We start from the raw sequence: 19,693 nt of genomic DNA on the forward strand, positions 1-19,693 counted from the left end.
GACAGAGAAAAAACAGGATGTTTGTATTATTTAGGGATGGTAGGTCAAAGCTCTAGAAGAGATCTGGGAGCTCTGGAAGAGATCTAGCACTGACCATTGCTATTAAATATGAAGGAGCTGGTGCGTTTTTGGCTTTGTAGGCCAGCGTCAGCGTTTTGAATCTGTCGATTAAGTGACCGGTACATTTTCAAAGGACACTGTAAGATTGTGGTGAAGACCTGTATTTTTTACTGACATGAACAGTAAGTCAGTCTACTGTAACCATGCCATAAGCAAGACATGGCAGATATCATGTGCTATATACTGTATAAGCTTGATCTTTAAACAATGATGTCTTGTATATTATAACATGCCATCATTACTCATTGGCATGGGTGCTAAATTGTCTTAAATATCCCGCAGTGTACTCACCATTACAGCGATATCCCAGGTTGGACCAGATGATGTGCTCCTGAGAGAAGCAGAACACGCCGAGTCGCCCGCCTCTCATTGATGTGTCAATCACCACACCTGAATCTGCCACCATGTCATTACCTTCATACAGACGCACTCTAATAAACAAACAAAGCAGATTAGGGCTGGGTGTCAAAATTTGATTGCAAAAAGGCTAGTTAAAAAGCTCCAGTTTGCCTGACCTAAACCCCACTACACTATTATTACTGCACCCCTCCAAAAAATACAGGGAACTAGCAGCATAAAAAAAAGAATTATAATTATTTAAACAGAACTCTTAAAACTGAAATGCATAAAGCAATATGCGTGGGAAAATAAGCACAAGCAATGATTTTTATTCTTAATAAAGTGCCATAAATATGCTCACTGTTCCAAAAAAAATTTAAAAGATGAAAACTCTTATGGTGACAGTATGAGAATGAGATTACATTATTAAATAAATTATTAAATACGTTGTGTAATAATTCTTGTTTTTTGAATTTTTTTTATTACAATTTAGGAAAAGGTATTGAAAAAAGTATTGTTTGGGTAAGTTTTCAGATATTGAAAATTTTAAAACGATACTCAGCCCTAAAGCAGACACTTATGGACACAATCATTCTAATACTGTCCCATAATATATTTGATTTATTGGTTAGCTGATTGATTTTGAACGATTTCTGTTCTTACCTTATGTAGCCCACCTGCGGCCGGTGGCTGAGGTGCCAGCGGTAAGAAGTTTTGTCTCTCCAGCCTACATTCCGGGGGTCCTTCCACAGTAGGGTGGTCTCTCCTGGGGTGTCTCCTGTGTGCCACAGAGCATTCCTCAGATACTCACCTGGACCAGTACGGGATTTTACTGCCTGAGGGAGAACAGGGGAAAAGAGGAATGTTGAAGAATGTACAATGCACTCACTGGACATTTTATTACTAACCCCCACATTGTACTTCCACTCACTACTGTCCACTTCATTAGAAACCACTAGCTTGTGCTTCTACTCACTGACAACTTCATTAGAAGCATCTACGTACCTTGTATTTCTAATCACTGGCCACTTCATTAGAATTTTTATTAGAAACAACTGCTGTGTACTACACTTCCACTCACATGTCACTTATTTGGACAGCCCCCCCCTTCTTCTTTACCCTACCTTTACTAAAATATTGCTGCATCCAAAAACTTCTGTTACCCCTCCTCTATTCCCCTTCCCTTACTACAGCTCCTCTACTTCCCAGGAAGCAGGAGGAATGGAGAGAAGGAGCAGTACTTGGAGAAATGGACCAGGTGATCCGTTTTAAAAGGATGTTGATTACTGATGAACTGAACCAATCACGACACGCGCTTTCAGCTTACTCTAACACTACCCAGCCAATCACAGCTAACCCTGCAAGCAGCTATCCTTTTATTTGCTTTATGCTTTGTGGATGTTTAAACTCCTGCTCAATGCAAAATAAATATCTATTTTTTAAACATTAGCCAATTAGTTAAAAGTAGAATGTTGCTGCTACGTTTTCTTGTACTTTTACTTTCCCTACTTTCCTAATTTATTTTTGTCTGTTAATCTATTTTATTCTTAATTCATACTTAATTTTTTTATCATTCTAATGTTGTTCTAATGTCTTGAAAGTTTTGAGTTTTTTCTAATGCTTTATTATTTCCACACAATGTATAACAAAATTCAATATATGAATAAATAAATGTATAATTTATTAATTGAATTAATTGAATCTCTGTGGACAAGATATCACGGCAATCACATAAAACATTTCCTGATCAAAGAGGAAAAAAGAGGATCGACAGGAATAAGCAGTATCTTTTGAGGTTTCTGGACGCAGCCTATATCACTTATTTCACCTGGTAAACAACTTAAGCTGGAACTCAAACTCTAGACTGATCAGCTTTATAGAGCTCCTGCACGGCAGAGATCACCTTTAGCTGCAGGGCTGGCTCGGCCGATGCTTTAAATGGCAGGTTCTGCCAGTAGACCTGCTCCGTCTGCTTCCACATCACAACATAGAAACTGGAAGAGTCTTGGTATCCGAAGATGAAACCAACATAGTCATCGTCAGTGGCTGTGTTCACATGGAAGGTTCCCTCAAAGTCAACACCATTAAACGCTGTGTAGCCTGGAAAGAGATATAAGCTTTAAAACAGTCAAATTTACACAACATGGCCTAAAATCTTGTCAATTAGACATGACAATATTTTTTTGGATGCTAAATTTGCTTCTTTAGCAAGACTGATGCTGTTAATAGGTGATGGAAACATGGACCCAGCAATTAGCACTAATCATTCTATACCACCAATTAATGTTGTGTGTTTTTTATACATAAACACAGAAAAAAACATATATTAGCATAGCTAAAACAGTCACAGATAGGTTCTTCAAGTGTTCTGTCAGTACATTAGGCCATGTCTATAGAGAACAGTGTGTCAGAAAGCCTGTAAGTACTTGCTATTATCAGTCTTTGCCTTGATGAATCACATACTCAAACAGGTATACTGTTTCACTGCACTTGATTTGTAATGACACTGTGATGCTTACCATACCGGTGATTATATAAAATCAAATATGAGAAGAGAGCAGCTGACAGACTTACCCACAGCCAAACCCGGATCACTGTTCATCGTCTGTACTATCTCCATCCCCTAAAAACAAAGAGATCACCACTAAAGCTTCAGAGAACAACAGAGCACAGCCTGAAAGTAAACCATACAGGTTCACAGTTTGTCAATGACCCTACAGAGTTGTAGAATAACTATATTTTGCAAACTCATCTGATTATCAACAGGGCTGAAATAAGGGTTAGGTTTAATTAATAAGTTCTGTTACATTTCATTCACAGTCCAGACACACCTCTTCTCATTCAATGTTTTCTTTCTTTTTATGATGTTTTACATCGTAAATTTAATATTGAAGACATTAAAACTATTAAAGACACTCCATGCACATGTAGAATTATTTTGTAAGAAAAAAGTGTTAAACAAATCTGAATATGTTTAATACTTTTTAAAAAATTTTTAGTAGACACATTTATCTTTGAGGACAGATCTGCTCTCTCTTGGTATTTTAATCTCAGCGTTTTATGAGGGAGAGTCACCTGGAATAGTTTTCTAAGTGTCTTGAAGGAGTTCCTGGAGGTGCTGAACAATAGTTGCTGCTTTTCCTTCACGCTGTGAAACTCCATCTCATCCTAATTCACCTCCATTTACCCATCTTAGTGGGGTTTAGGTCAGGAGATTGTGGAGGACAAACACTTTTTTGTTTTCTATGTAATTACATATGTGTCCCTTAATTATTTTTATGTTTTAATATTAATCTACAAAGTAGTACAAACTACAAATAAAAAAAAGTAAAGAAAACATTGAATGAGAAAGTGTGTTCAAACTTTTAAGGTATTTATCATCTACAAAGCATCTAAAGGGAACCATAAAATTAAAGTCCTATTTCTAGTACTTTATACAAAGATAATTCCCAATAAACTGGTCCAGATAAATGCTCAAGTCAAAAAAAACAATGTTTATATCAGTAACTGATTAAAGCAACATTCTGCAATATTACTTTACCATGACAATCCAGATGCTTCAGATGCCAGTTCTATATCTTAAAATACATACAATACGTCCTGAGGGGTGAGGCAAATTACACTTCCCAACTGTAGGGGGAGCCCAAGAGCAAGGAATCCTAATTATAATGCTGCTTTAAACTGACTTATATTGTGTTCACCTGATTGAGGACCACCCAGTTGGGGTCAATCTGGGCGTCACCCTCTGGGTCCAGGATGACCGTCTGGAAGGATCTGAAGTCTGTCATGGTGACCTCAGCACTTTCAGGGCAAACATCCACCAGGTCATTCACTTTATCGTTATCAAAATCAGTCTCACAAACATCTCCAATGCCATTGGCTGAACAGAAAATAAAAACAGATAAAGTTCAGTAATTTCAAACAGTATAAAAACAGTACAATACCAACAGAACCTGACACTCTGTTCACTGTGTGTAGTTTCAAGTGTGGTCTAGAGGGATATAAAGCTCACCAGCTTTAGGTTGTGGATCAGTTTAATATACTATGAAGTGATGAAGCTCCATCCAGTACTCCATATTTATGAAGCTAGAATGGCTTCCCACAGGTGCTTCTGGCATAGCTGAATGCAATCAAATCATCCTCACAACAATGTTCTAATTTCTAATATAAATTCTTTCTAGAAGAGTTCAGTGTGTGTGTGTGTGTGTTTGTGTATGCCATTCTGCCCATCATACCATTCGAGTCTTTCTGGCTGGGGTTTGGAATGAGTCTGCAGTTATCAGGGCCTGGTGGAAGAAAATCTGGAACTCCATCGTTATCGTCGTCATCATCACACTCGTCCCCAAGTCCATCGAGGTCTGAGTCGAGCTGAGAGCTGTTGGGAACTTCAGGGCAGTTATCCCTCGTGTCCTGAAGCCCGTCACCATCACTGCAAACACAAAACAATTCTATATATAAAAAATCTATTATATTAAATTACTAATCTACCGGGTTTATTTTGTACATTTGTCCCTGAAAAAATGTCTTATTATCTGCTTTTAACTCTTTTTGGTCAATATTGCACCTGATATTATACTCCTATATCTTTAGGATTTCTATTCAAGCATTGCATATAAGGGTTTCATGTTTGATAAGCAATTGGGCGCTTTCCTAAACTATATTTTAAAGCATTTTTTTTTTTCAAAATACAAATCAAACATTTTTTTTCATTATTCATTATTTCAATTTATGTCTATTTTCAAATTTAAGAATTTGAGTTTGATTCCTCTTAATAATCTGAATTATTAAGTGGAGTAGAGAGTGAACAGGCAGCTTCTCCAAGTGTCACTTAGGAGTCTCCAAAGCCCTCAAAGTTTTCAGAATGTAAATCACTTATTTTACTGCAACATAGAGAAAACAACATTTTCTCTACTGTATTACACAGGCTGAAAATGTAACTGTCATGAAGTGTTTCTTGAAATCGAAAGTAAATGCTAAATGTAAATCACCACTGTTTTATTGGCTGGGCTGATACTGCTTTATTCTACAGTCTGGGCTGAAATGTGGATACTGTTCTAAAAATACTAAAATTCTTAGCATATTTAAGGCTTAATGGGTAAGGCTAAATTGGTATAGGTGAAATTGACATCTCTAAATGTTGTAAACTATTACAGACAAAATTGGGTAGGACTAAACTGATTCACTCATTATTCACTCATTCAGACTGGTCATCAGAAAAATATGTTTATATTTATGATGTCACAACCATGAGGAATTAATTTTTTGGAGCAGTACATAAAATGAAGATCTGTTTTTCCATGTTGTGGAAAATTAAACAAACACTTAATGCTAAGCACATGCTCACCTTTTGCCTTAACACGACAGACAGAAACTTACGTGTCATGGTTGGTGTCACATATATCTCCCACCAGGTCGTTGTCAATATCCGACTAAAAAGCAAAAAAAAAGGGAATTTGATGAACTAATTTCTGAGCTATAATGACTGAACAAATGAACCAGCATTCAATATGCTCACTCATACCAAGACATATTTTACTATTTTACACAGCTGTTTCCATATGTTTACACCTATTCCCTCAATTGATGAATGAAAAAACAATGTGTTTACAGTATTAGTATATAATTCCTGACCTGTGTGGGATCACTGATCTCAGGGCAGCTGTCACACACATCTCCCACTCCGTCATCATCTCGGTCCGTCTGCATGGGGTTGGGGATTTTGGGGCAGTTATCCAGCATGTTGGGGACTCCTGCAGGAGAGGCATACGGAGGGTGATGATTTCTACAGGAGTCATTCTTTAAGTCTGATGAGACAGAACGCCGGCCATACCGTCTCCATCAATGTCATTATCACAGATGTCTCCTGCTCCGTTGCCATCTGTGTCCAGCTGGTCAGCATTAGAGACGTTGGGACAGTTATCGCACGCATCCCCGAAAGAGTCTGTGTCTGAATTCTGTTGATCCTTATTGGGCACCAGCCGACAGTTATCCTAAAAATATAAATCAAAATGCAGTTTCCTTAAAGAGTCTAAATATAAGTAAAATAGCTGACATAATAAACAAAGACACATTATTCAGTTAATGAGATTATAAGATCATCATGAATTATTTAGAATCTACAAGGAGTTATTCAGCAACTTATTCTAAGAATTATTCCGTATCCTCTATCCTCTATGAATCATTCAGTAACACCTCATAACTATTAATTATCTGCTGTTAATTATTCAGTAACTCATTTTAACTCTTCATTATCTACTATGAATTATTCAGTAACTTAATTTACCTATTTAGAGTCTTTTTATTCATTCTCAACAAATCAGTAACAAATCAGAATTATATGTATAATGTTGATTACAATACATCTATTTGTAATCTATTTTTAGGTATCTAGTAACAAATCAGCCTTATTCATTATCTACTAAGAATTACTCAGTAACTTATTTTACCTATTTACAATCTATTTTAGTGCTCTAGTAACAAATCAGAATTACTCAGTAACTTCTTAAATCTATTTGTAATCTATTTTTAGTTATCTAGTAACAAATCAGAATTATTCAGTAACTTCTTAAATCTATTTGTAATCTATTTTTAGTTATCTAGTAACAAATCAGAATTATTCAGTATTTACTATGAATTATTCAGTAACTTATTTCAACTATTCAGTAACTTATCTATCTATTAGTTGTCTAGTAACCACTCTGAATTATTCAGCAACTGCTTTGAATGATCTAATATCCACTAAATTATTCAGTCTTTAAGATTATGATGAACATGTTTGGCTGGGTGTTATATTTAACTGTGTGTTCTTAGTGTCTGGATGTTCTGTTAATCAACACCTCAACGTTCTTTATCCCGTCTCCATCTGCATCGTCATCACACTGATCACCAATACCGTCACCATCCGCATCCTCTTGACCAGAGTTTGGAGTGAGCATACAGTTATCCTACGCAGACATAACAGTTTAAACAGCAGACATACATGGGTTAATACTGCAGGTTCTCATACAACAACAAAGTGGATGTTAATTTGTATTAAAAAAAACATCTTAATAAGTTAAGTGTTTGCATATTTCCAGAGCACTGTGAGATTTACTGCAGGTAATTACAGGTCTGCAGTGTTTGTCGTTGTCCATGCAGGGCAGAGCTTCATCAGGATAGCCGTCGAGATCAGAGTCCGCTCCACAGATATTACCATTACCCGCAAAGCCCACATTACACTGAGAGAGAGAGAGAGAGGGAGAGAGAGACACAGAGAGAAAGAAAAAGAGATAGGGAGAGAGAAAAAGAGATGTGTTAAAGCCTAGAAATTTTAAGATCTCTGCAAAAAAAAAACGTGTAATCTTTTAATAATGAATTGTCTTTTATATGAAAAAAACATATAATAATAACAAAAAAACATAATAAATAAATTATGTAATAATAAATAATAATTCTAATATATAAACAATTATTATTATCTGCACTGCATGCTCCATAAAAATGCATATAATTTTAAAAGTATCAAATTACTTGAGTAAAAATTTTAAAGCAACTCATAGGGGGTCAGCAGGGGTTTACATGTCTACATGTTTAATTCTGTTTAAAAAAAATTATGCATAATTAAAGTTTTTTATTTTCTTTTTTTAATAAATAATCAACTAAATTAGTCTCTGCACACATTCCTACTTTGCAAATGCCACGTTCCGGTTTGCTCTAATATAAAAGTAATTTACAACAGGTGTGCTTCTGCTTCATATAGACGTTTTAACAGTTAGCTAATAGTAATGAAGCATTCAGCAGTTTACTGGCCAATCCTTGTCCTTGCAGGAGGGGTTTAGGGTTGAGCAGTAAGTGCATAGCTCCTCCTAATGGCCACAGCTAAAACCACTGAGAAAACAGTTAAAACAAAAAGAAACAAACTGAAATGAACACTGCATGAATCAGGATTAAAGAAGAAACTGACCCTGCAGATGACATCAGAAGCATGCTCCATCACACAGTGGGCGTTGACATCACAGGGGCTGAAGCCCAAAAGAGCGCAGGTTGTCCTCAAGAAACAGCCGGCGGTCTGATTCCCCACAAAACCTGCCTTACACTGACCACACCGGAATGAGCCCTGACAGAGAGGGTGAATAATAATAAAGGAGAAGCATAAAAGAGAAAATAACACACAGAAAAAAGAAAAGCAATATTGAAAAAAACAGAAATGCACTTTCACAGCACAAAGCCCCTCATATGATTGCAGGATCTGTTCATGTAAAAAAAAAAAAAAGCTGAATGGAAATATACTACAATAATATATTTTTTAATATTAAAAATATGTTTTTTATGTTAAGAAAAAGTAAATATATTACTAAAATCAAAATGTAAAAAATGTTCAGTAACTGTTAATTTTTTTTTCAATAACTGCTTTGAAAGATATAAAAAAGTATAAATAAGTGACTGATATAATTAAAATAAATTACATTAAATACAAACATCAGGTCATAAGCACCATTTGCATGTCTAGGCTTTTTAAATCTTGCTTTAGATATTCTGAAATGCAGAATCTACAGCTTTTATGAAAAATACACAGCTTTTCTGTGCTCTGCTCTCCCAGAACTGTCTGGTGTATTTGTGCTCCTAAATGTAAAATTGACATTGTTGGGGTGGCACAGAGATTTCATCCCTAATTCTATGGGACACTGCTCATCCTGTCTGGTGTATCTGAACTGCAATCCGCTCCTGGCTGTAATGATGATTTTGTTAAAAGCAGACATTCTGTTCAGTCTCTCCCTCCAAATCTTTACTCACGGCTGTGTTAATGCAGACCGAGTTGGGCACGCAGGCTCCAGTCTGTTCGGCACATTCATCAATATCCACACACTCCTGCAAAATACACACAATGCCAATCAGATACACCATCCAATGCTCCTCTTATCATCTTCATTACCTTCAGAGAAAAGCCAGCTCAAACCTGTTTGTGTTTTTTAGCAAACTCCAGGCCGACTCCCCTGAGCACTGGGCCGGAAAGACCCGGAGGGCACGGATCACAGCGGAAACCGTTAGCAGTGTTCACACAGGACTGAGAGGAAAAACACGGCTCAACAGAACACTGTGTGTGTTAGAGAGAGAGAGATCTGTCAGTGAAACCCATCTTGTACATTTACACTTGTTTTTCATTTATGTAATTTACACATGATCGTGTTTCATTCTTGCTTTACCTCTTTTCACCTTAACTTTACAAGTTAAACAGGCTGCTTATGTTAGTGTTCCTTAAAAAAAACTTAATTCTGATTGGCTGCCCTACCTCATTCAGAACATAGTTCAAGCTGAACCATGCAGAGAACCTGTTCATCCCCGACCGAATGGACTACTATGAGTAAATGCATTCATAGTTTAGAAATCACACCGAAACTAAATTTAAAATGAGATTTTTCGGAAACTTGGGCTCGACATGTGCTACTTAATAAAGGACATTTAGTATTAGTATACGACTTGATAAAAAAAAAATATTAAAAATGATTTGACAGACACCTCATCGATGTCCTGGCAGTGCGTCCCATTGCCAGTCATGCCCTCTGGACAAGGACCACAGCGATATCCTGGATATTCCATCGCCTCCATACAGGACACCCCCTTATAGCAGGGACTCGGGATACAGCGAGACTGAGGTTCATGGAAACCTGAGAGAGAAAGTGTAAAAGAAAGTGTGGAGAAATCTTCATTTCTCTGTGTTGTCCTGTTTATAAATGTTATTTAAAAATTTAATATTGATGTGTCTATGTAATATTATTAATAACTTTCTGTAATGGAGTATTATTTAGAGGCTCTCTAAGTTTCTCTAGAATTGCTCAGTGGTCCAGAGGGCCAAGTGCTGCCACTATGATCGGGAGATCGCTGGTTTGAATCCTGTTCTTGTAGCTTGCCATCGGCTATCAGAGCCCTGAGAGAGAGCACAATTGGCCTTGCTCTCTCTGTGTGGGTAGATGGCACCCTCTCCCCACATCACTTCAAAAGGGTGAAGTTGATCAGAACTGCGCTGCACTTTCCTCCGAGTCCGCTGTGATGCTACTCGGTAATGCTGCATCAGCAGCAGTTGGAAAAGAGGTGGAAGCTGACTTCACATGTATCCGAGGAGGCATGTGCTAGTCTGCATCCTTCTGGTGTGTTGGGGCATCACTAATGATAGAGGGAGTCCTAATAAGTGGGTTGGGTAATTGGGCATGTAATTTGGGGAGAAAATTGAAAAAATATTAGAAATAAAATTATATTAAAAAAAGTTTCTCTAGAATTAAGTGTTTTTGTGTTATTATGCAGAGAACTGCATAATTGTGAAATATAGTGGCATTCTCCAAATATAGACTTTCTTTGGTAATGTAAACTCTTCTGTCAGTGAATCTTGATGCCTTAATATGTAATTCTACACTGCTCAAAAAAATAAAGGGAACACTCATATAACACATCCTAGATCTGAATGAATGAAATATTCTCATTGAATACTTTGTTCTGTACAAAGTTGAATGTGCTGACAACAAAATCACACAAAAATCATCAATGGAAATCAAATTTATTAACCAATGGAGGCCTGGATTTGGAGCCACACACAAAATTAAAGTGAAAAAACACACTACAGGCTGATCCAACTTTAATGTAATGTCCTTAAAACAAGTCAAAATGAGGCTCAGTATTGTGTGTGGCCTACACGTGCCTGTATGACCTCCCTACAATGCCTGGGCATGCTCCTGATGAGGTGGCGGATGGTCTCCTGAGGGATCTCCTCCCAGACCTGGACTAAAGCATCCGCCAACTCCTGGACAGTCTGTGGTGCAACGTGACGTTGGTGGATGGAGCGAGACATGATGTCCCAGATGTGCTCAATCAGATTCAGGTCTGGGGAACGGGCGGGCCAGTCCATAGCTTCAATGCCTTCATCTTGCAGGAACTGCTGACACACTCCAGCCACATGAGGTCTAGCATTGTCCTGCATTAGGAGGAACCCAGGGCCAACCGCACCAGCATATGGTCTCACAAGGGGTCTGAGGATCTCATCTCGGTACCTAATGGCAGTCAGGCTACCTCTGGTGAGCACATGGAGGGCTGTGCGGCCCTCCAAAGAAATGCCACCCCACACCATTACTGACCCACTGCCAAACCGGTCATGCTGAAGGATGTTGCAGGCAGCAGACCGCTCTCCACGGCGTCTCCAGACTCTGTCACGTCTGTCATGTGCTCAGTGTGAACCTGCTTTCATCTGTGAAGAGCACAAGGCACCAGTGGCGAATTTGCCAATCCTGGTGTTCTCTGGCAAATGCCAAGCGTCCTGCACGGTGTTGGGCTGTGAGCACAACCCCCATCTGTGGACGTCGGGCCCTCATACCATCCTCATGGAGTCGGTTTCTAACCGTTTGTGCAGACACATGCACATTTGTGGCCTGCTGGAGGTCATTTTGCAGGGCTCTGGCAGTGCTCCTCCTGTTCCTTCTTGCACAAAGGCGGAGGTAGCGGTCCTGCTGCTGGGTTGTTGCCCTCCTACGGCCTCCTCCACGTCTCCTGGTGTACTGGCCTGTCCCCTGGTAGCGCCTCCAGCCTCTGGACACTACGCTGACAGACACAGCAAACCTTCTTGCCACAGCTCGCATTGATGTGCCATCCTGGATGAGCTGCACTACCTGAGCCACTTGTGTGGGTTGTAGGGTTGCAGCGGTAACCGGTTTCACGGTATACCGTGGTATTAAAATGCACGGTTATCATACCGTGTGTGTTTGCTTATTACCGGTAAAACGCAAGCCAGCGGAGAAACTCACCCGCGCATGCGCAACTCTGCTCCGCTTCAGCTACTCAGCACACAGCGGTGAGAACGGCAGAAAGTGCATCAGACTAGAGCTTAGATTCTCTGCCCGAACCAGACCTGACCCGAGGCCCGACCCGAGATCGGGTCCGTTCGGGCCGAGATTTCCCACCACATTCCTCGGGCCGGGTCGGGTTGGGCTCTAGAAAATAGTCTGAGATGTAGGCATCTGTTTTTTAATTATATATTTTATTTTTAAATAAAGCTCTGGTGTGATAATCACTATGTTAATGCTAAGTAACCAATTATTATTGTTAATGAAAACGAACCAAATAACGAAAACTGAAACTTAACTAACTTAATTATAAGCGCTGTTTTCACTCCCGCAGTTCTACAGCGGGGGGTGTTGTGCCGATTCTGTCCGCGAAGCGGGAGTCGGATTGAGCAGGGAGTCGGATTCGGCATAACAGCGGCAGCACGGCTGCACCTCGCGGCCCGCGGTGTTAGTTGTAAGCGCTCGCGATAGCTGCAAAATACGACAGAAAACACTAAGAAACTGCAGAATTATGTATTGGACTAAAATGAGCACGAGGAGATAAAAGAGAATCTTTACCTGTGAGTAGCTCATATCAGAACACGCAAATCTCTCTCTCTCTCTGTGTCTCTCTCTCGCACGTGAACTTCTCCGCACTGTGTTTAGCTGCTCTTAAAAATAATTTTAATTAAATAATAGTTCTATGCTTCTATGTTAGTGTTAATTTACATAATTCTGATCATATTTCGCTCATTCAAACAGCCTGAAAACAGACTTGTAATCTTGTAATCAACAAGCTTGTAATCAATGTGGCCGTAAAGTCACAGCTAAAGGAGGAAATACATCAAACCTGTTCTCCCATCTCCGAGAACACCACCCCGCTGTGCAGCGCAAAGTATGTGTTCAGTTTATAATTTTAATCTGAACATAAATAAAACCTCTTTGTAGTCGTGCATAACCCATGCGGTAAGCGCCCGCAAAAGCGCTGAGTTATCCGAAATTCGGAGATACCCCTCGCTGCAGAACCACAAGTCCAGGGGGTGGGGCTGGATCTGATCCAAGGGGTGGAGCCTGACCTCCTGACCACCCATATCTTCTTTTCATTGGTTTTAAGTCATTGCATTTCAATTCCTCGTTAAACTTAACACGTGTCGCTTACGTTTCCCGACCAGGACTTATTTTATCTTATCAAATAAATCCTGGAACCCAACCTTAAGACTTTTACCGTTTATAGATCAAAATGTTATTTGCTACGTAGCACATTTAAATCACACAATACAGATTTAAAAGAAGGAACATGTCTGTGATTACAAACATAATAAAATGCTGTACATTTCCTATATAAATATTAACTATTTCATTTTTTATCTTTAATAAAAAGGGCCTAAAGACAAAATAAAAAATAAATAATTAAAATAAAGGATGCCAATGAGTGTCTTATCTACCAGCTACCATGTTCATTTATTATTACAGATATTAATACACAATCAAAACGGCGAACAAACAGAAGCAATCAGATTTTCAATTAAGTAAAATCACCCAACGAAACTAATTAATAGTATTAGCAAAATGAAAATGTGTCTATTATGAACTTACTTTCACGTTCGTGATTGTTTACTTGACTCCGAAAGGCGAGTGAGTAAAACCGGATGGGGAAGAGTCCGATCTGCTTCAGACCAATGAAAACACGACGTAGGAAGAGTTGGATCAGATCCAGCCCCACCCCCTGGACTTGTGGTTCTGCAGCGAGGGGTACTTGGAAATTCGGGCACGCAGGTACAGGCGTGAAGTGCGTGCTACGATGGATTCACGTGTCCGTGTAAAGGTACTGGCTGGACTGGACGTGAAAGACGCCATTCATTTACATGCGTTCATTTTCAAATTCTGACGTGCCTGTTTTTCATATGTTGAAGGTTTTAAGTAGTGAAAGCCTTAAAATAGAAATCTCTATTGTGAGGATCATGTCAGAAATAAATCCCCTCTTTCTGCAGTATCTGGTTATATACCAACTTTTTTTTATATATACACTCTTAATGCCCTTAAGAGTAGTGGAAAAACATGGTTTCCTTCACCTGATGGTGTAGTTTCTACAATAAATAGTTAATTGAACAAAAAAAAAATAATATATGTAACAAACTGTGATACCGTGATAACCGTGATACCGCGGTATTTTCCGAGACGGTTATCATACCGTGAAAATCTCATACATTTGCAACCCTAGTGGGTTGTAGAGTCCGTCTCATGCTACCACGAGTGTGAAAGCACCACCAACATTCAAAACTGACCAAAACATCAGCCAGACAGCATAGGTTCTGAGAAGTGGTCTGTGGTCCCCACCTGCAGAACCACTCCTTTATTGAGTGTGTCTTGCTAATTGCCAATAATTTCCACCTGTTGTCTATTCCATTTGCACAACAGCAGGTGAAATTGATTGTCAATCAGTGTTGCTTCCTAAGTGGACAGTTTAATTTCACAGAAGTTTGATTTACTTGGAGTTATATTGTGTTATTTGAGTGTTCCCTTTATTTTTTTGAGCAGTGTATATTTCACATTTGACTAGATGACCTATTTAGACACGTCTGTCCTTCTCTCACTCTCCAGACTATCCATCTATCTCCCACTTCATTATACAGCATCTCCACCCTATCTCTTGCCGCATCACTCACCACACACTTGGCATTCGAGGATGGTGTTTCTGATCAGAGACATCTCCTTCGTCTGCAAATCCAAGGACATCAACATAATCGTTTTTACATGATAGATTATTAAATTGAACTTTTAACTGAAAAAAAGCCTGACAATACAGATGAAGTAAAGGAGACACACTGGCACCTTCATTCAATCAGTTTCAGCCTTTTGCTTTGTATAGGCATAGATATGAGGGGGTGGGGCAGCCAGCATGCACAGCTATACAATGATGTGTACTGAACACTATCTTCTATAAATTATTCATTTTCTGCTTTGACTTATACAGCATCGATTATGAATTATTCAATATTGACTCCAAACTATACAGCATCTATTATAAATTATTCAATATCTACTAGAAACTATTCTGCATTTATCATGAATTATTCATTGCCTTCTACAAATTATTCAGCAACCAGTTTCTGCTATTCTTACCATTCCTTTGCTATCTACAGTATCTATTATACTGTAGATGATCTATTATTTCCTTACTATTCATTATTTAGCATTTATCATGCATTTTTCATTCTCCAAATGCTTAAAGGAACAATCAGTAATAAATTCAAGCAAAAGTGTGAAATGGCTACAGGAGTCCAATTTCCAAACACTGGATATAGTTTTCTGCCTTAGACGTGAAGCTTACATGGGTTGCTAGACTGAAACACAGTGACAAGTAAAGGCTTACTCTGTAGCTGATACATATATACATACGTTTCAATGTCCAAAATGCCTGTTTCTACTACTCTAGTGGTGATAATAAATTACCCAGCTATGGTCAGCAACCTTACTGAAGCTCAGTGATTACCTGTTCAGCAGAAAAAAAAAGCCAGCTCACTCGTTTCCATGGCTGCAGTACACTGTTTGCATGCTGCTGTCTATAACCTCTCAACCTTGAATGTGGGAATGGGACTACGGGAATGGCAGTGGGCAGATTTAGAGGCTATAACCAACACAGATTTTAGTGACATACCACATAGTTCAAATAAGAAAATACTGACTGATATACTGGCTTAATATCTGATGATACTCTCTGATTATGTTTTAAGTTACTAAATAAAGCACCTTATTGGTGCTTTAACTATTCAGTTACATTATTATATGTTTTGTTTAAACTCACCTGCTCCCTGATGTCCTCTCTTAGCTCCCCCATGATCTGATTAAAGATGATCAGCTGACCAATCAGAGCCTTTGTGTGGTCACCTTAGTAGAGGAGTGAAATAAAAGATTAATATTAGATGAATGGGCTACAATTTAAGTCACAATTTATTAAATTAGTGTATGGGGGAGTGTAATGTTTCTAACTTACCAAGTATGGCGTTAATGTCACTGCTGACTGCAAAAACATCAATGTATGTAAGTATATTAATAATATGTAATATTTAACTTCTTTTTCCATTCATAAACACCACCAGCAAAAAAATACATATGGAAATAAAAAGTACTGTATTTTGCCACAAGATGGCAGTGTGTCACAATATTACACTTTCAGGTAAAAATATGTACCTAAGTTCTCTACAGAATGATTATCAGTTTTGTTGGATGTGTTTGAAGGATATCTCTCATCTTTTTATTGCATATCTGATTTACTGGCCCACCACAAACATTGTACTTACATATTTCATTCGTTTTTTTGTGTGTATCATTATAAACAAATAAACATCAGTGTGTCAATGGTTCCATTCAGTACTGAGAGTGTGTACCTGCATTGTGGAAACTGGAGTCTCCCTGGAATGGGCAGTCAATGAGGAGTCCAGCTTTAGCCAGAGAGCCACCAACAGCCAGCTTTATAGTCTCAACCGAACCCTGCAACAAAAAACATCAGTTAAATTATACTTTATTGATTCATTTAACAGGGAATATTGGTCATTCAAGTAAACAGCTAGACGGTTCTTATACATAGTTACCCAACTGGTGGAACAAATTACCTTCCACTACCAGAGCAGGAGTGTCCCTATGGCGTCAAATCAGTGTGAAACGTCGGGGCGTTTTTTTTTTATTTATTTATTTTTTTTTACATTTTTGCATGTGTAAAGTTACTTCTCACGAGCGCAAATGTAAAACTTGCCGGCAAAACAAAAATAATCATGTGCACACTGAACAAAATATCTCTCTCGAGCTTAATTTTTCATGTTGTGTTTTTTCTCTCTCAAATTTACAGTTGTCCTCACGCTATGCGAATTGCCTGCAGCTGCTTGTTTTGCTCAAATGAGGCTTTTGCGCGCGAGTGTTAAAAGGGGTGGTTTTAGCAGTTTGGGGTGGGGTCCGGGTCAGCGAATGCTATAGACCACTGAAGTCGTGTCGTCATTTTGTAGTCGGCGCCATGTTGTTTATGCCCATATTTGGGGCTCCTTTGGGGTTCTGTGTCTAAGCCGAATGGGCTTTTCAAAAACTGGCCTCTGTCACATTCTTTGGTAAATAAATATGTTCAGAACCCTGTACGTTTTATTCTGTGTAAATTTACCTCCTAAATATCACTGGATCCTCTGAATTTCGAGATCGTTTAAGGGGAGTAATCAGAAAAATGCTAACTTTAAGCTAATGCTTAACTGCGTCACAGCATCGAGGCTGGAGGAGACCCCGGACTGGAGTCTGCACAACACCAGTGAACTCCCATCAGAAAGCGTTTTGGATTATTATGCTTCACAGAGGATCATTAAAGCATTTAAACAGGTGAAAACTCTTTCAGTAATGTTGAGCAGTGTGATGTTGAGCAGTGTAGTCTGTGTTGGAGTTTTAAAAGGCAGATAATAAGAGAAAGTGGCTCTCAGTTCGGCAGCGCTTCCCGAAGGGTTTAGTATTTAATTACAGTCATTAGTTTATACTAATTACAACACCTGACCCAAATAATCAACTAACAACTAACTAATCAACTAACTACCTGCCCTCACTGAGACGACAACGAACCAGTAACACACATTTATTTCACTGCATAATAACGACGGTAAATGTTAAAACGTGTTACAGCTGGTTCTGGAGTAAGTTATCACTGACCTGTTTTAGTGATTTTATGCTGTAACACTCTCAGCTCTCCTCAGTAAGCGCAGTTAGTTCATTATTAGGCTCAGCTGTGTGTAAAATGCTCCTAACTGACGGCTGGAGTTCTCTGGTGTTGCGCCGAAAACAGTCCCCTGCTAATCTCAGCAGCGGCGCTGGGAGGTCAGTTAACTTCGCTTTAGCATTAGCTTAAAGTTAGCATTTTTCTCATTACGACTCTTAAACGATCTCATAATTCAGAGGATCCAGTGATGTTCAGGAGTAAAATGTACACAGAATAAAACGTACAGGGGTCTGAACAGATTTATTTACCACAGAATGTGACAGAGGCGGGTTTTTAAAAACCCCATTCATTTTTCTCATAGGGAAAAAACGCTTAGACACGGAAGCTGTACGAGCACTACAGAATGACGCACGACTTCAGTGGTCTATTGGCAGATATCTTCAGGGTTTGTGATGGACCGCTTACTACCAAGAGCGGAGGAGGGTGGAGAAGGACAGCAGGAGAGTTAGCTAAAATCCAAACTTCAGCAACACGCATGACCCGCTCTCCGGCGCTGTTTGCCCGGGTTCAGCGCCATGGAATGACCCGCAACCCGCGTTGGTTCACGGTGCTGAACCTGGGCAAACAGCGCCGGAAAGCGGGTCGCTCCAGGAGCACTGGAGAAAGACTCATTCCATGATGCTGAAGTTTGGATTTTAGCATAGCTAGCTAACTCCTCTGCTGTCCTTCTCAGCCCTCCGCCGGCTGTTGGTAGTAGGCGGTCTATCACAAAACCTGGAGATATCAGCCAATAGCATTCGCTGAGGTAGGTGACTCTGACCCCGCCCTTAAACTGTCAAAACCACCCCTTTTAACACTGGCACAAAAATAGCCTCATTTAGGGAAGAAGAGCAGCCGCAGTCAATCTGCAAAGTGCACGAGGACAACTGTGAATTTGAAAGAAAAAAACACAGATAAGAAGAAAAATGAGAGCAAGCTTGAGAGTAATATTTTGTTAATTGCTCACGAGTTTCACATTTGCACTCGCAACAAGTAAATTTACACACGCAAAATGGTAAAACACACAGTTTAATAATAATAAAAAACTTTTCACATTGAAGTGATGCCCTTAGCATCCCTCACTTCCTTTAAGAACCTTTTTAAAGACCGAGCTCTTCAGAGAGCATTTACTTTCCTATATTTACTCCCCTTACACCAATTACTAATCTGACGTGCTATTTTACCTTACAACTGGAGGTATTAAGTTAACGCAGCAATCAAACACAGCACCATATCTGCTCCATAGGACCATAGGACATAGTTCATTTTCCCTCTTGGTACAATTCATTTGTGCAGGTGTGAATGAGGAGGTGGCCTTGGATGAGTGAATTCTGGAGTTTTCTTTGTGATGAGAAGTAAATATGACCTTGACCCAACGCTATCAAGTGTATTCTGCAAGTTTGAGGTAAACTGCTCTACAGGTATATTATCCAGATAATTACTACAGCTATGAGCAAATGCCATAGTCAGCAACACAGGACCTTCTTCCTGTATTTACGTTCTTGCTCTTGCCTTGGACAAGTACGACCCATTCTGGTTTGTAGTGGCGCAGTTTGGTGAGCATAATAACAAACTGAACTAAGGAGAAAGCCCTCCAATTTTACAAATCTATTATCAGAGTATGTATATTAACCTACTCAAACACATCAAGATAGTAAATAGTTTGTTGCTGACAAAATGTTTACAATGCAAAATTCTGGACATAATTAAGTCCATTGCATGTAGC

At 39.0% G+C, this 19,693-nt stretch overlaps 1 protein-coding gene across 2 annotated transcripts in view; it reads right to left on the reverse strand.

Moving 5' to 3' along the window:
- The window catches only part of thbs3b (thrombospondin 3b), a 33,528-nt gene that overhangs the window by 4,399 nt on the left and 9,436 nt on the right, over window positions 1-19,693 (reverse strand). The window contains exons 1-20 of one of the 2 annotated variants that reach the window (XM_049476396.1): window positions 16,856-17,257; window positions 16,631-16,733; window positions 16,237-16,263; window positions 16,048-16,130; window positions 14,909-14,960; window positions 9,955-10,103; window positions 9,395-9,532; window positions 9,232-9,306; window positions 8,402-8,554; window positions 7,566-7,676; window positions 7,296-7,403; window positions 6,290-6,449; window positions 6,091-6,209; window positions 5,836-5,888; window positions 4,695-4,888; window positions 4,161-4,339; window positions 3,034-3,082; window positions 2,363-2,559; window positions 1,123-1,295; window positions 412-551 (exon numbers count right to left, since the gene is read on the reverse strand). In XM_049476396.1, the coding sequence (XP_049332353.1) occupies window positions 412-551; window positions 1,123-1,295; window positions 2,363-2,559; window positions 3,034-3,082; window positions 4,161-4,339; window positions 4,695-4,888; window positions 5,836-5,888; window positions 6,091-6,209; window positions 6,290-6,449; window positions 7,296-7,403; window positions 7,566-7,676; window positions 8,402-8,554; window positions 9,232-9,306; window positions 9,395-9,532; window positions 9,955-10,103; window positions 14,909-14,960; window positions 16,048-16,080 (2,083 nt within the window). In that variant the 5' untranslated portion in view covers window positions 16,081-16,130; window positions 16,237-16,263; window positions 16,631-16,733; window positions 16,856-17,257. Of the gene's footprint in view, window positions 1-411; window positions 552-1,122; window positions 1,296-2,362; window positions 2,560-3,033; window positions 3,083-4,160; window positions 4,340-4,694; window positions 4,889-5,835; window positions 5,889-6,090; window positions 6,210-6,289; window positions 6,450-7,295; window positions 7,404-7,565; window positions 7,677-8,401; window positions 8,555-9,231; window positions 9,307-9,394; window positions 9,533-9,954; window positions 10,104-14,908; window positions 14,961-16,047; window positions 16,131-16,236; window positions 16,264-16,630; window positions 16,734-16,855; window positions 17,258-19,693 lie in introns of those variants that run through there. The other variant, XM_022683059.2, reaches the window with a different exon arrangement.

This window comes from Astyanax mexicanus, chromosome 3 (assembly GCF_023375975.1).
Source record: "Astyanax mexicanus isolate ESR-SI-001 chromosome 3, AstMex3_surface, whole genome shotgun sequence".
Classification (NCBI taxonomy): domain Eukaryota; kingdom Metazoa; phylum Chordata; class Actinopteri; order Characiformes; family Acestrorhamphidae; genus Astyanax; species Astyanax mexicanus.